Consider the following 16,783-nt stretch of genomic DNA (forward strand, 5'->3'; position numbering starts at 1 on the left):
TTATGAGACATCATGAGAGGGAAGCTTCCACATTGGGTCAAAGAATAACCTAAAAGTCAAAGACTCACTTAAACAACTGATAGAGACACCATATAATCAGCCAAAATATTAAGGCAATGAGTGTATGAGTCGTCTCACTTATTAAGTGCTCAACCTGCATTTTTCCATGTAATGTGGGACTCATACGACTCACACCTGTTTCTCAAGAATGTGGTGTTCATTCAAGAAGTCCTTGGTGAAAACTGACAAAAGGGAAATATTTTGTAACCTCTAGTCATTTCTGATGGTCACATTTATGGACAAAGATATCCAAATGCTCATTGGTTAGACGTTTCAAGTTCCAATTCAAGTGCTGGTCAAGGATGAAATAAGCAAAGAAACTTGAAGATTTGAAGTTGCAAAATAGAGAAGTGTAAAAGCTCGCATGGTCGTGCGCTTAGTGCTTGTTGAGTGATCAGCTTATTGTAAAATATCATTTCTTTCTTTTAATGATATTTTACTTGCTCTTATCGCTCATTGTAATTTTTTGAATACATGTTCAGCCTCCCATCGACATTCTAAAATGTAAAATGTAAAAATAAAATAAATACTAAAAAATTTTGTCTACTTAATGACTATTGGCTTTGAATTTCACCTAAAAGAGATCATTTTTATTTTTATTCTTTTACCGTAAATATAGTTAAAAATAACTAAAAAATAGTTTAAAATATATTAACAAAATGAGATGTAAGCAATGCATTGACATTGTTATATCTTCAACCAAAGTAATTCTTTTGCTAAGATTTTCAACAACTCGTTAACTCTTTTGTGCGTTTCTCTTTAAAAATTATTCATATATTTCATTAGGGCTTGTATCCTTGGAGAAGGTGGATGATAAGTGCCTAAATTATGTGATTTTTTATGATAAGAGTATTTATTAACTTGTTTTACGAGAATTTATGATAAGAATCCCAACTTATTGTACATTTTACTTATCATATTGGTTTATGTGAATGATCAATTAATCAGGAATCTTCAACAATTCTAAACATGTACATTATATACATCACTACCATAACACAATCATTATTGTATATGTACAAATGATGATTCACTTTTCACATATGAACAATGGTAGTCACTAGTCACTAAGAAATAAAACTAAACAGACATGTAATATATTTAACTTAATTGAGAAGAGGACTATTCTAATCATAATTCTAAACATGATCATCATCATCATCCATATCTTGGAAACCAGGCAATGGAAATCTGAGTATGGCAGCAACACCAGTCAACTGATCCAACTGTGGTGTCGAAACATGCATAGAAGAATACACCAAAGCCTTCCCACCACCCTCTTTCACTGATTTCACCAAACCAACATATTTCCTCCGCATATCAATCTCTTCATTCCTATAAAGATCATCACTTATCAAAAGCGTTTCAATTGCTTTCATCTCATGTGCACTCTCCACATGCTTTGGTCCATAACATACACGATCCGAATTGTTGCACACCATGTCCCATAGTTCCTTAAAAACCCTAATCTCTAACCCTAAATTGCTATCCTTTATTAAATTCATCACTGCTACGTCGTTGAAAACTTCCCTCAAATCAAAGTCATAATCACCTTTCTTGTTATTAGTATTACACCGTGATCCTACAACAACAATACGAGACTTGTTCTCTTCGATCCACCTCATTCTTAACCTCCTCGCTTCCGACAGAAGAAACCTACGGAAAATAGTTGGAGATATCGATGTATTATCATTGCTGTCTCTATCTCTATCTCCGGCTATCACCACGGTTTTCACAACTTTGAAATCCACGTGCTTCACAAAAACTGAAAAAACATCACGAAGAAACACGCTAGAGGAAGAAGATGATGACTTTTTACGTGAATGTGAAGAGGGTTCAATCTTGGAACAACGAGTGGTGACCCCTTTTCCAAGCAAGTGAATCTCAGCTTGATGTTGTTGAAGAACAACAACAGCAAGATTGGCCTCAGAAGAAGACGAAGAATTCTCATTCTCGGTGGCATCCGATAAGGCTTCAACGGCGGTTGAACCCCATATCTTTTTCCTAAGTTCAAAGGGCTTGTTTATCTCAAGAGTTAAAGTGTGGAACGAACCAGCAGCTACATGTTGGTTTGGTTCAAGGTTGCGGCCATGGACGCGGAGGGTGGAAGAGTCTTTGTGAAAGTCGCGGCTTGTGACTTTGAGATGAAGGGTGAGTTTGACACGTGTTGCGGTGTTTTTGTTTGATTCGAGGTGGATTTTGCGGGTGGTTTCGGCGGTGACGACGTCGCCGACGGTGATGAGGTTGTAAAGGAGCCACACATCGTCGGGTTCTTCTGCGATTATTTTAACGGTCCCTGTTTGGTTTAGAGCAAAATCTTTTTCCAAGAGTTTCATGTTAATTTAATAATTGATTTAAAAAGTAGTAAATTTCGAAAAGTGTGGTGAGAAATGAGAATGAGATGTTCCGAAGATTTTGGTGTTTCACAAGATTTTTATGGGACATTGTGTGTGCTTTGATGTTGCGTGTTGTGTTCCTAATGGAAGTCTTGGGGTTCTTGTTTTAACTTTGATTAAGATGGTGTGCTATTTTATTGTGAAAACAATTCCTTATTTTGGGTATAAGCTAGAGAATGCATTTGCTAGATTCGTCCCTCAATTATATGTTTACTTAGTTTGGAGTTTGGAGAAAGTATTTATTTTTTGACAAAAGATTTGAGTTAATAGGAGCCCCTAGCAAAACGGGTCGTTCGTCCTGTCTCGCGTCCACCCCGCCTTAAACCCGTCAAAAAGAGAGTGGGACGGACAAATCCGCCTAATAAAATGGACATAAAAATCATGCTCTCCTAGACAGGGTGGCGGGTTGGCGGCCGGTAGGCTTGCCCGCCTATTTTTTTTTCTTTCAGTTTTTTAATAAATTAATAGTCTATTTTTAACTTTCAATTAAATTTTTCATTTATTTTTTAGAACAATTTTTTATAAAGTATCTTTTAAACAAATTTTACCTTAAAAAAATATTGCATATATTTACGAATAAATGTATAAAATAAACTCATCAAGAATTTGAATTACTAGAATTAACTAAAAAATGACGGGTTTAAGGCGAAACGAGCTTAACGAATAGGTGAGGCGAACTTTAGCGGGCGGCGAGCTTTGTCAGGGCGAGCCTAGGCGGGGGGCGGGCTTTGGTGGACGGCGGGCCCAAAATGCCAACCCAACCCGCCATTTCTTGGCGGGTGCGCGGGCCGTCCCGGTGAGCCACCGCCCGTTTTGCCACCCCTAATCGCTACTATATTATGTTAGATTAATTTTCACTCATCATATATTCTCGATAATGCAGGGATTTCTTCGAGGTTAGTTAAATGTTTTGTGTTTAAATTGTCCCTGCGAATGCAGCACTATTAAATATTTTGAGTAAAACATTTTTCATTAAATATTCTATGGATTAGTCTTTATAATTATATGTAGAGATGTGTAGATTATACCAAAAAAAATAATAATGTATATTGTTATGGACTAGCCCAATTGACCTAAATTGACCCAATCCACTTATTAGTGTAAAGAGGCCCAATAAGCGTTAGCCCACTCCTTGGAGCAAGGAAAGGATGAACCTCCCCTTCGACTGAGCATGACTCATCAACAGGTCTCCCACAACATATGACTATTCGAGCACGCTGGACCTCCGTCCTCGCCAACGAATAATTCCCCTTGCTCGGCTAATCACGACCTTTTCCACTGTTTCCTATATTCTGGGCCCGAAAATCACGCCCAAGCTTAAAAAAAATTGGATGACCTAGTCCACCTCGAGGAGAACATTATAAATAGCCCTCTATTCCTAGAGGACAAGGTAATCCAAACTTTGCCCAAAAACTATACTTTTTGTGGTACATTTGTTCTCTCTCTTACTTTGGCATCGGAGTATCTTACAAGTACAACCCCCTTTATTCTCAACTATCACCGAAGATCAAGCCGTTCGTTTCTGCCACTTGTTCTGCTCATCCCGAACATATATTTTTGATGATAAACAACATCCAAAATTAACAATCAAAATTATTTTGAATTGGAACATTGAATAGTTTGTAAGATTGAGGATGACCACCCTGATAAGATTTTTGGTGGAGTGGATATTGTTTTCCTTTGATCATAGGGATATCTGCAAAATAGTTAGCACTCTCATATTCAAATAAATAGTATGAATAAAAGAATAATTTGGTGTGACTCAAGATAAAACTTATATGGTGGAGACGGTTATAATTGTCAATGGTTTGTCTGGCGTGATGTGTGGGCAGCTATTGGATGGGAATCAGTAGTTGAGATGGAAAGGGTGTGCTCCTTTGTGGTGTCAAAGAATGAGGGTCCACATGTACGATAGTAGTTAACGCACACTTACTAAATTGGGCCTAGAGATTAGGTTGGACATGATGGGCATTTGCCCAACTCAGAACAATTGTCCACAAATTTTTATTCTAAGCTTTGAAACGAAGATTGTTTATGCATGAAGTAACAAGGTTGGCCTTGAAATATGGATCGCTAAGGAGATTGGTCGTTGAAAACGTGTCCCGGGAAGAGGGAGCTTTATGGTCGCACTAAGTTGGGGTAGTTAGCATGAAGAAATGCGCATTTTGTGCACTTCGTACAGACAAAACTTGCTAAGAGTGAAGCCCCCACATACACCCTCACACATGTGGTGTGGAGGCAAAGCGCCTAAGCCTACTTTAGGCACTCAAATGCAATTATAATCTCGAAAATTCATCTAATTCGTTGGATGTGATCTTTAATATTTCAACAAATCACAAGCGTTTTAATTTGCGCTCTTCATATCTATAAAGTGGGCACTTGAGACTCAAATTAATTTTTTGACTTCTTCTTCATTTATTGAGTGTTATGAGAGAGAGAGAGAGAGAGAGAGAGAGAGAGAGAGTGTGTGTGTGTGTGTGTGTGTTTTTTTAAATTTAGAATTAATCATGAATGAGGTAATCCACATTAAACTAGCTAATTGTAATTTTTATAATTTTGAGTTTTTTAAAGAAAAAAAACTTAATTGTTAGTCTTTTTTTTACAATAATACAAGAAAAATCTTGTCATAACATAGTATAGAAACAAGTAGAATCAGCACAGAAACAAACTAATTCAAAAAATAAATAATAGGTAATTTTGTATTTGATTCTTCGGACTAAAGGTTCGGATTTCAAATTTTGGACTGCACTAAACCATTAGGAACGAAGCAAAGAAACAAAGCACGAACCCTAAGCTCCAATGAAGAAAATAGAGAAACCAGGCAGTTTCGGAAAAATAAGGCGCGAACCCTAAGCTCTAATGTATCAATATCTATAAACTATTTAAGTAATACATGAATGTCAAATAAAAAAAATGAGCAACTTACCAATGCATTGGAGTAGAACTTCGAAGATGTGCTAAGCTTTGGTGCAATGGAGTAGAAGCTCTAAGAATGCTTGAAAATTGTGAAACAAGTTCTGAGAATGCAAATAAGTAGAAACTCTATTTTGCTCTATCTGCATAAATAAAAAGAGGAATGGAGAGAAAAAAGGTGTAAAGTTTTCATAGAAAATCAGAGAATTTTTTAATTGTGTGGTCATGATATTAAGTATATGTGATAGGTTGAGACGCGTCCGGAGTTCAATCTTAATAACTTACAAATACATATTTCAAAGTCTTAATTTTTTATCTTTTGATTTGGCGTGTTCAGAGAGAGTTTGTTGTGTATTAAGTGCGCCTGGATTTTAAGATCTTAATTTTGAATTTTTTTTAAAAGTTTGTAGGGGTGAGTGAGTAATTATGGGAGGTGGATTGATCAATTTGTTTATTCTTTTATAATGTGTTTGACCAAGCTGAGGCCCACTTCGTAATAATTTTTGAACTAGTCATGGATCAACGGTAGGTAATCCAAATTAAACTACCTAATTGGATTTTTTTTCCTCTCAAGAATTGAGTATCTTTTTAAAGAGTTAAATTATTTTTAATTGTGATTTTATATATAGGAGTGTTCAAATCCAAATTAATTCAAATAAAAGTCGCAAATAGATTCAAACAATCGAAAAACCATAAAAAAACGAATTTTTTTAGATATGTTTAGATGTTATTTTGTGAAAACCGTTCGGTTCGGATCAGATTTTAGATTGATTTTTCAAAACCAATTCAAACTAAACCGAACCACATGTATATATTTTTATACTTATTTATTTTTTATTATTATGATATGTGACGTGAATTTATTATTAGGTGATAATTATTTTTTTTAATAATATTTTATAACTTTATTTAATCTATTTATTTTTATTATTTCAACCATAATACTATATGTTATATATTAATAAAAATATAATTTGTAATTTGGATATTTAAAAACCAATTCAAATTAAACCGCATTAAATTAGATCGGATCGAATTATATTTTTTTAATATATCATTTAAAACCCTACCGAACTACAAGTAAATTTATATTTGAGTCGGATAAATTTTTGCCTTGATCCGAATAATCTAACAGGTGTGATTGATTCATGGTGGAAATATGAATTAAATCCTTTTGAAAAATTGAACATTTTTTGGAATTATTTTTTTCAAACAATTTTGAGTTTTACAAAAATATTATGGGTGTAAGGGTGAGGGGACTTTTTTTATAAGGGTTAAATACTATTCACCCCCCGACAAAGTAGCGAGATTCATGCTGACTGGGCATGTGGAATCTTGCTGACTGGGCGTCTGATTTCTTTGTTTGGCTGCTGACGTGGCTTCCTTTGAAAAGGCTGGAAATAAATAAGTTGCACAACCCAGGATTTAAACCCAGCTCCAAGGGGTTCACATGCATTCCCTCTACCACCAGGTTATAGAAGCTTTCATGTTTTACATATGGAAGGATCTGGATATGTAACATATTTTCTACTTTTCTACTTTTTTTTCAATAAAAGTATATATTCATATTTATAATGTATTATTTATTTATAAATTTATTATGAATATGTATATATTACTTTATGTATTAATTATTTATTTATTTATTTATTTATTTATTTTACATAAACGTTTTTTTAATAATTTTATTTAAATGTTTTTTTTATTCAGTTTTTTTAATTTATATAAACGTTTTTTTAATAATTTTATTTAAATGTAATATTTAATAATTTATATAAAAAATTTTTTAATAATTTTCATAAACATTTTTATTCAGTTTTTTTAATTTATATAAACGTTTTTTTAATAATTTTATTTAAATGTAATATTTAATAATTTATATAAACATTTTTTTAATAATTTTCATAAACATTTTTATTCAGTTTTTTTAATTTATATAAAAGTTTTTTTAATAATTTTTTTTAAATGTTTTTTTTAATAATTTTATTTAATTTACGTTTTTTTAATAAATAATTAAGTACATAAATAAATAAATTAATTAAGTAATAAATTAATATTAATAATAAATAATTAAGTAATAAATAAATATTAATAATATTAATAATATCTAATTAATACATAACTAATATTAATAATAAATAAATAAAATAAATAAATAAAGTAATATATAAAATATTAAATAAATATAATATATAAATATTAATAATATTAATAATAAATAAATAAAAAAATAAATAAATAACTAAATAAAATTATTAAAAAACGTAAATTAAAAAAAATTATTAAAAAAACGTAAATTAAAAAAAATTATTAAAAAAACGTAAATTAAAAAAAGTAATATATATATGTTACATTTTTTTATATATTACATTTTTTTATATTTATTAATAATATACTTTATTATTAATATATGTTTATATATATGGTTATTAATAATAAATAAAGTAATATATAAATATTAATAATAAACCATTTAATAAATAAATTAAATTTAAATATTAATAATAATAAATAAATAAAGTAATATATAACTATTAATAATAAATAAATAAAGTATATTAATAAATAAATAAAATAATATATAAATAGTAATAATAAACACATATATAAGAAAATGTGAATGGTGCAATGATTGGAGGCTCCCCCTATATGCATTAAGACTTGGGTTCAAATCCCAGGTTTTGCAAATCAATTAATTGGGATTTTTCAACCTATCCACGCCACCTAAGCAAGCAATGAAGATTCAGTGCCACCTCAACAGTAGTATTTAACCCTTTTTTTAAATATCAGATGTAAATTTGAGAGAGAGTTTAATTTTCTGGGGCTTGGGAGCGGGATGCAAAATTTTCCTGGATGAACTTGTAAGAATATACTACACATGAATAACTAAAAAATAGAGATAAATTAATTCTGTAATTCGTAATTGTTGTAATTAATAATAAAATATTATGGGTGTGTTCTAAAATAAGAAAATAAGTGAAGATTATTTTTTAAAATCAGAATTAGACAACACTTTTGATGTATTTTAGTAGGCAGTTTATATTTTGAATTCGGAAATAGAAAACATTTTTGAACCATTATTGTAGGCGAAACAGTATACTGTTTGATAAAAGTGTTGTTGTAGGTAAAATAGTGCACTATTTAATAAAAGTGTTGCAGAAAGTGTATTTTATCAAAGGTCGCAACTATGTGTGTTTCATCTTTCTTACATTCGAATTTTCACCAATCTAGCGTAAACTCGAGTATAGGCTGAATTATCCTGAGTATTCTTAAGTACAAACTCTAAGACAATTTAAGAGTATTTGAAATACAATAAAAAAAGTTGATTTGTTACGATTCAAGTCTCCTTCTATTTAATTAAAATTAATTTTCTAACCACAATTGATTATTATTATTATTATTATTATTATTATTATTATTATTATTATTATTATTGTTATTATTATTATTATTATTATTATTATTATTATTATTATTATTATTATTATTATTATTATTATTATTATTATTATTATTATTATTATTATTATAAAGAATTGAATAATGGTTTGCACGTTAGGAACCAATAGCTATAGTAGTGCTCCTCCACGTTTGTTCCCAATTCCCCACTTATGTGTCATATATATTTGCTCCTTTCAAGTCAATATAGCCATATATCCTTGTGAATTGGAAAAAAAAATGGCAAACGCAATAACATTGTTGTTCATCGGAATGCTAGTATGTTGCACCAATAACATACTAGTCTCAGCTTGGAAAGAACCAGCAGAAGAAGTCATTCATGTGGGAGGAAAAGTGATGTGCCAAGATTGTAGCCAGGGCTGGAATGAATGGGTCAAGGGTGATAAGCCAATCAAAGGTACGCTATATTATGATTTTGTTACATTTTCAAATAATATTATCTTTTCTTCTGTCAAATCAAACCAATTCAGTTGATAGTTGTGCAGAGACATCTGAATATAATTTTTCTATGATTATGAAAACACTTACAGGAGCTAAAGTGTCTCTAACTTGTTGGGACAAGAGAAACCGGGCTGTATATTATACAAGTGATACAACTGATGTGTTAGGATTATACGACATGACAGTGGACAAGTATGTCAACGGCAAAGAACTGGATGTAAAAGGATGTTATTTGAGGTTAGTGTCATCTCCGGATGATGTTTGCAACATTCTCACTGATTTTGGTGGTGGAAAGTCTGGTTTCAAGCTCAGCAACCCGACATCAGTTTATCGTAGTTTGATCAAATATGAGGCTGCTACTTTTTATTATACTACTCCTATGTGTGATATGCCTGAGACTGATAATTCTAATGGTTCTGAAGCTAAAGATAGTCAGGGACAAAGACAAGGAGGCTATTATTAATGGGATGTTTTCATGGTTGGCTTGCTTTAATGTTAATGATTATGATTATTCTTCTTTTCATTTATGAAATTTTGCAAGAAAGTGGATCTACTTAAAATTTGAGAAAAAATGTTTACATGTAGTTTTTCCTTGTTACCAGTAATTTGAAATGGGAAGTGGTATTTGGTAGTATCAGATAAATAGTTTCTCTTAATTATGTTTAGCTTTTGAAAGAGGAAAAAACAATTTTATAGGTTTAGAATTGATTCAAAAATGATTTTAAGATGTTTGATTTTTTTCCTAAATTTATTCAACTTGAAGCTACAATTTGTAACTTTTGAGTTACGTGATTTTTACACTGAAATTTATTTTTTAACTCACTTTACATAAATGTATCCAAATATAAATTATTTTACATATAACTCACTTTTAACCGGAATCAATTAAACAAAATCAATTTTCCTCACCATAAATCAATTATCCAAGATCAATTTTCTTCACCGCAGAACCAAACATCAATAATTATGCAGTTTCACACCCTCTACTCGTAAAATGAGTACGGGCATGAAAATTGATAATTATCTCCTAAAATAAGTGGATATGATTGTACAATACATATTTATAAATAATCATTTATATTATTATATAAAAATTTAAGTCTGTCAATTTTAAAAAACATATATTATTATTAAGTTATTACACATTTTAATTTTAATTTAAGTGTTTGTTATTCATAGTACAAAAATAAATTTTTTGAATTTTCTTAACATTGTTAAAAACTTAAAATGATAAATTATTTTAGAGTTAATCAATTTATTTTTATTAAAAAAATAAATAACAGATGCAATATGGATACTTATATATACATAAGCTACATGTATAGGTTCCGAGATATTTATAAAAGACTTGTATTATAATACCCTGCTCAAACCCTACCCCTACGCACTGTCATCTCATCCCTACTCTAGAGGGGGTAGGGTTTTTGTCTCTTTAGAGAGAAAAGATCACCATAAATTTCTCTCTATCTCTCCTAAATCACTCTCATTCATCTATTTTTCCTCTAATTTTTTTTTACTTTCTCCTAAAACATAAATAAAGCTATGAAAAAACAAAGTCACCTATCTGTGGGTGGGCATAACAACTAATGCTAACCAGGACATTCAGACAAAGTTGAAATCAGGCAGCAGAACAACTAATGCTAATCAGGACAATCAGACAAATTTGAAATCAGGCCATGGTCCAAATTTAAACACCGAACTCCCTTCCACGGCATTTAACCGCAAAAGAAACCATCTTAAAGTCACAATTCTGGTTGCCACCAAAGACCTGAAGGCACCATCACCCCTTGTAAAAGTAAACATTGTCATAAAGGGATCAACCAAGGAAAAGAGTTTGGTATTGGTGTGATGGTGAGTGATGATGAGAAAGAGGGTGTGGTTGGTAGAGATTCGGGCAAAAAAGGTATTTGGGACTTATTGGATTGAGAAACATAGAAGAATGTTTCAAAACTGAAGAATTTGCTTGTAATGTATTTGACAGGGACATATAGGACACCACTATACAGACTGTCTACCCTAGACATTTGGTAAAGATCAATGGTCCACAAAGCTCTGAGAAATTAGCAGTATTCAATTTTTAATTAACTAAAAATAAATACAAATTATGTTAAACATCTAATTTGAAATTGCAAGCGATTCTATAAATCTCTATCTCAAACTTAATTTTCAAATCATGCGCACCGTACACAAACTACAAAAACAGCTCACAGCTCACAGACAAACTATTTGATGTCTTATTTTAATGCTCAAACATCATTTTTGAAAAAAAAAAAAAGAGTAAAGAATTGAATATACATTTTACTAAACAATCAAATCCATAAAAATATGATACCACAGATAAACATATAATTCAGAAAAATACTGTTGAAGGTAGTAAAGTCCTGAAAGAATGTACAGATAAGTCCGTACCTCTACCTCTTCAAAAGATGAAGCATAACATAATTGGTTTAACTAATCCATATTGAAACCAATACAAGTAGCTACAGAGAATAATCTTAATTTTCAAGCTGTACATATAAATGTTTCTTATTCACCAAAGCTCTATCCACACAGGTACAACTAATATAATTGGTTTAGTTCAATGTTGTTCATAAGTCTATGTCAAGGCTCATATATTTGATGTTTTAGCAGCAAGATGTACAAGAGTTCTCTTGTGATAAGTGGTGCGTAGCTTCTTGTATTTCTGCAAAAAAGCTGCAAGGTCAATCTCTTTGTCAAGGAGTTGCTGGTGCAGGTTTTCAGATTCCTCATCTGTCTGGTTCACGGACTCTGCAAATTACAAGTTCATCATATGTATGACCTAGTTGTCGTCACAGCAGTGAAAAAATGTTACTACCAGAACTATTGTATCGAATTGTCAGTCCAAGTCATACCTTGAATCCTTTGGATAAGGGATGCAGGAGAATTCAACTTTAACATTTCCTCTTTCTGCTTCTCAAGCTCATTTAGTTTCTCACTGGCAGTAGCTAACTCGGTTGTGCGAATTATTCTACACTGTTTCCATAGGAAGAAGGAGAAAAGTTTTGTAATCAGCATAAGATTTTGGATATTAACTTCAGGCAGCTAGTGAACTGCATTCACAGTCAGCAGTCCCGCACTGTCCAATCTTGATCACCAGATTTTGAGCAAGCTATTTAAATATTTTTAAATTCGGCGATCGGCTGACAATGTGAATGCAGATGATCCTTAACTGCAGATAATTCGGTTTTCAAGAATTCCTTTCTCAAATAAAATAACTAATCCTAAGGTTGTTATCTTACCTGATTCCTAAGTTCCATGATACGAGGTTCCTTTTGTAGATTTTCCTCTGTATTAAAGACAAAAGTTTGAGAAGTTCTACAATACTTAACTAATGGCAAAATCATTTAATACCGGCACTGCAAATAAATGAAATTCATTCACTCACCTGCAAGTTGCAAATTCTCCTTGCTAAGTTCATCTTTCAGCTGAACATATCAATAGGCCATACAATAATTAAAATACAAGCAGATACAACTTCCACTATCAGTAACAAAAGCAAAACACTGCTGAAAAAGTTGGAGCATAACAACAAAAAAAAAAAAAAAAATTGCCAGCGTACTAGTATGAGACTAACTGTGCAGTTGAACAGAGACAATTACTTGTGACAATTTGAGTTGTGTCATTAAACATATCTTTCAAATGAACATATCAATAGGCCAAGTTTGTTATCATAGTCACATGCATAATGAAAAATAAGAGGAGATGTGAAGATAACAAGTTTGTTAGTTAAGATCAGTTGAAAGATGATAAAAGGAAAGAACCAGGTTATATTCTGAGCTAGTTCTTCTATCATTATAACAATAACAACCAAAGTCTTTTCCCACACTATGTTGGGTTGAGTACATGAAACAAATGACACCATGATGTCCTGTCATGAGTCATATTTAAAGATAGATTTTAACTATAAATACCTTTTAATGATTTGATCTACAGATTTCCTTGGTCACCTATTAAGGCTTTTACCTCAAAATAGGGATTATCCTCCATTCTACAACCCTCCTCAATAGTGCTTCTATGGACTAGCTACAGACATGTTCAAACTACTAAAGGCAAGGTTTTACCATCTTTCTTATAATAGGAGCTAGCTCTAAGTTTCTCAAGTGATATAACTTCTAATCATATTTTATCTTGCATGATCATGAACCCATAGTAACATTCTCATCTCAACAACACTAATCTTTAATTTCTTGTTACCATTAGTCCAACATTTAATTTTATACAATAATACAGCTTTCATAGTTGTGCAGTTAACTTTCCTTTAAGCTTCAGTGGTACTTTTCTATCATAAATTACATCTGAAGAATTCCCTCATGTCATCCGTTAGCCTGGATCCTGTAGTTGACAACCCCCTCTATTTAGCATGATGGACTCGTTGCTCTTAAAATATTAAACTTGAGGTATAATGTAGTCTCTGATTTTCACCTTTAAGCTAGTATTTGTGTCTTTTTACTAAACTTATAAGCTCTATTTGCTCCAAAAATAGCAGAAGTCCTGTTTCTACTCTGCAAATTTCTAATTTTCACATTTAAGTTAGTATTTGTGAGTTTCTAACTAAACTTATAAGCTCTATTTGCTCCAACTATGGCAGAAGTCCTGTTTCTACTCTCCAAATTTCTCATAAGCAGGGCAATAAAATCATAATTATAATTTCTTTGTAAGTGTTATCAAATTGCGGCACCATGGCTGCTAGGGGTGGACAAAAAAACCAAATCTAACCCAAACTGGTTTAACCGGTGAATGAAAACAAGAAACAGATGATGATAAAAAAAGGAACCGGTATAACCGCGGTTCACATTTTTCGGTCCCCCACACTTTTCACTTCCTGTTTTTTCACTTTCTTCTACACATCATCACATAAAAAATTTCCTATTAGATAAAATCAAATTGAAACTGAGTTCTTTGAAGCATATTTCATCTTATCAATTTTGTGTTCCATTGATGTTTTCTAAAAACAAGGAGACAAATGAACTTTTCTTTCTCTCTTGACTTTTCCTACAACAAGGTATGTAAGCAACCAATCAATCAACACATACCATCCCAACAATAGTGCATAATCATAATCTCAGTTATGTAATACGATTGTTCCTCCATTGTGGGTCACATCCTCACTACACCACCATCACTCTACCAGATCTAATGCACCACCAAGAGGGACACAAGGAAGATGAACCTTAAGTGTGTTTTATGCCAAACTCGATGTGGAGGTCAGAATTGCAACTAAGAACAGAAGATGAAAACGATAATCTCTCCAATAAACCGAACTAGCCGACCGAACCAACCGACTTATCTGAAAAAACATAATCCACAAAAACCGATTTACAGACGGACGAAATTGGATCTTCCGATGACAATCGTAGTTTAGCTCGATTAAGCTTTTGGGTCCGCAACCGCCTAAAACCAGCCGTTTGTCCACCTCTAATGGCCACTATGGTAAATATTGGCCGATATTACCGGTTTTTCCACTATAATCCGCTATAACAGTGCTGCAAAGCAGTCGGAATAGCGGGATTTTGGCTCTCCTCCATCGACAACACTTACTAGCTAATGATATAGCTTTGCCAACCATCTAAATAGGGGCATTTCCCTAGGCTGGATATGGACACTGACAGGACCAATCACCTACTACTAGCTAGCTATAGTTAGGTCTCAGCACAGTAGTAATGAAAAAAATTCCAAGGTAATAAACCACCATCAATTGAACCTACTACTAGCTAGTTATAGTTAGGTCTCAGCACAGTAATAAAGAAAAAAATTCCAAGGTAATAAACCACCATAAATTGGATAGTCAAGATAATAAACTTACATTGGATTGAATCTTGACCTGCTCAAGTGATTGAAGAAACTGTTGATACGCATCTTTATCAGATAAAAGCTTCCTTAACTCATCAACACTGCTCAAGTTATAAAGTACAAAAACACATCATTAAGATCATCATCGTCATGCCTTAAAAACTAAGAAAACTCAATAATCAATATGTAATTGGTGTTAAACCTCTTGTCCTTCAGAGAAGCAATTGTCCCGGCGGCTTCAGCTGGTGGAACATGCGAAGAAGGCCTCGGCGAACCGGAAGAGGAAGCGGGTGTAGCGGGTCTTGAAGAACTCGACGAGCTCATCACAGATGGCGGATACCACGACTGCGATGAACCCTGCTGCTGCGATTGTTGATCTTGTGATCCCCTGCAAATAAACAACAATAACAACAACATCAACATCAACATCAACATCAACGTTCTTCCCTAAATTCATATTTTCTGTTGATTATCATCAAATCTTAGCAATAAATCACAAATTTTTGCGTATTGTTATTATAGTATTGAAAGTATTATGGGATCGAACCTAGGGTAGAGTAAAATTTTTATCGAAATTTGGAAAATTCAAAAGGTTAAAGAGAAGTATAATTTGTGAAATATGATTGAAGTTTTGGAACTGAAACGGAGAATTACCAGAATCTAAACATCGTTGATGCTTAATTGGTTCCGAATTGTGGATTCACCGAGCGAAGAAGCAACGGAGCCCTAGAAATTTGGGAGAACAAAGCGAGAAGGAACTTGGAAATGGAAGACAAAACTGCTTGCGTTGTGTTTGCTTATTTGACACTAGGTTTCTTTTTTATTTAAGAAAAATATAATGGTCGATGTAGATATTTCAAATTTTGTTTCTAGTCCTTCAAATTTTTTTTTTTAAGAATAATTCTTCTATAATTTTTTGTCTACATTTTTTATTCTCGTTTGTTAATAGAAATTGATGTGACACGACATTGGCAGTACCAACTGTCAAATATGCTAACATGGCATGACACATGATTAAGATCAAGAACATATTTGAGCCCATAAAAAGTCGTAGTAATCCGCAGTTAAAGTCGTAGTTAATTTATAACAAATTCAAGAACTAAAAAATTTATCATATTTTCCATGACTCATAATTCTTCTTCTTGAGCATAGTCTTTGAATCTTTACAATAATTATACCCAACACAATTATCATTACAAGAACTGCAATTATAGGATCGATAGAGGCATGTTGTTGTAACTTGTAACGCCTGTTTTACTTTCGTATTTTGTTTAATTGTGTGCTATGTGATTTATTTAATGATTATGTATTAATTAAGTGCTTATGTGATATTTGTGTTATTTATTGAGTTTTAATAGTAAATAACATGAGTTAATGAGTTAGATGAATTATTGAGCCTAAGTTAGCATTAGTAAGTGGGGAGTGTTAATTAGAGCCCATTAGCAATTGAGAAGTAGTGAGGGTTTTAGCAAAACAAGGGTTTTAGAGAAGAATAGAATTAGAACTCATTTTTGGGGATTTTGGTGAAAGAAGAGAAGAGAGAAGAGAAGAGAGAAGAGAAGAGGAGAATCTCAAGGTTGAAGATAGAGTTGGCTTCAATCTAAAACCTAAGGTAAGGGTGGGATTCTTTCATGCTAAAGGGATGTATGATGATGTTTAGGGTGGGTTGGATTATATGATTGAACCATGGATTATCTTTGTGT

At 32.3% G+C, this 16,783-nt stretch overlaps 3 protein-coding genes across 3 annotated transcripts; 1 reads left to right on the plus strand and 2 right to left on the minus strand.

Moving 5' to 3' along the window:
• Positions 1-1,037: 1,037 nt before the first annotated feature.
• LOC131613132 (protein PELOTA 1-like) lies at positions 1,038-2,449 on the minus strand. The gene has a single exon (XM_058884832.1). The coding sequence runs from the start codon at positions 2,394-2,396 to the stop codon at positions 1,200-1,202; it is 1,197 nt and encodes a 398-aa protein (XP_058740815.1). The 5' UTR covers positions 2,397-2,449; the 3' UTR covers positions 1,038-1,199.
• A 6,591-nt stretch (positions 2,450-9,040) lies between these two features.
• On the plus strand, positions 9,041-9,895 carry LOC131611023 (non-classical arabinogalactan protein 30-like). Its single transcript, XM_058883149.1, has 2 exons — positions 9,041-9,225; positions 9,359-9,895. Exons 1-2 carry the CDS (start codon positions 9,048-9,050, stop codon positions 9,730-9,732), a joined length of 552 nt encoding a protein of 183 aa, XP_058739132.1. The 5' UTR covers positions 9,041-9,047; the 3' UTR covers positions 9,733-9,895.
• A 1,792-nt stretch (positions 9,896-11,687) lies between these two features.
• On the minus strand, positions 11,688-15,892 carry LOC131611022 (vacuolar protein-sorting-associated protein 37 homolog 1-like). The gene is made up of 7 exons (XM_058883148.1): positions 15,735-15,892; positions 15,283-15,468; positions 15,094-15,181; positions 12,676-12,715; positions 12,530-12,576; positions 12,143-12,263; positions 11,688-12,038 (listed from the first exon to the last, which is right to left on the minus strand). Exons 1-7 carry the CDS (start codon positions 15,746-15,748, stop codon positions 11,878-11,880), a joined length of 657 nt encoding a protein of 218 aa, XP_058739131.1. The 5' UTR covers positions 15,749-15,892; the 3' UTR covers positions 11,688-11,877.
• Between the last annotated feature and the right edge of the window lie 891 nt (positions 15,893-16,783).

Source organism: Vicia villosa, linkage group LG6 (genome assembly GCF_029867415.1).
Source record: "Vicia villosa cultivar HV-30 ecotype Madison, WI linkage group LG6, Vvil1.0, whole genome shotgun sequence".
NCBI lineage: Eukaryota > Viridiplantae > Streptophyta > Magnoliopsida > Fabales > Fabaceae > Vicia > Vicia villosa.

What these genes read in the sequence shown, in the direction of transcription:
- LOC131613132 (XM_058884832.1), bottom strand. Translation starts at nt 2,396, where the DNA reads ATGAAACTCTTGGAAAAAGATTTTGCTCTAAACCAAACAGGGACCGTT.
- LOC131611023 (XM_058883149.1), top strand. Translation starts at nt 9,048, where the DNA reads ATGGCAAACGCAATAACATTGTTGTTCATCGGAATGCTAGTATGTTGC. An exon ending in GGGTGATAAGCCAATCAAAG is followed by an intron (nt 9,226 to 9,358) that starts GTACGCTATATT and finishes AAACACTTACAG; the next exon opens with GAGCTAAAGTGTCTCTAACT.
- LOC131611022 (XM_058883148.1), bottom strand. An exon ending in TCATGGAACTTAGGAATCAG is followed by an intron (nt 12,264 to 12,529) that starts GTAAGATAACAA and finishes CTATGGAAACAG; the next exon opens with TGTAGAATAATTCGCACAAC. An exon ending in CCTTATCCAAAGGATTCAAG is followed by an intron (nt 12,039 to 12,142) that starts GTATGACTTGGA and finishes TGTAATTTGCAG; the next exon opens with AGTCCGTGAACCAGACAGAT.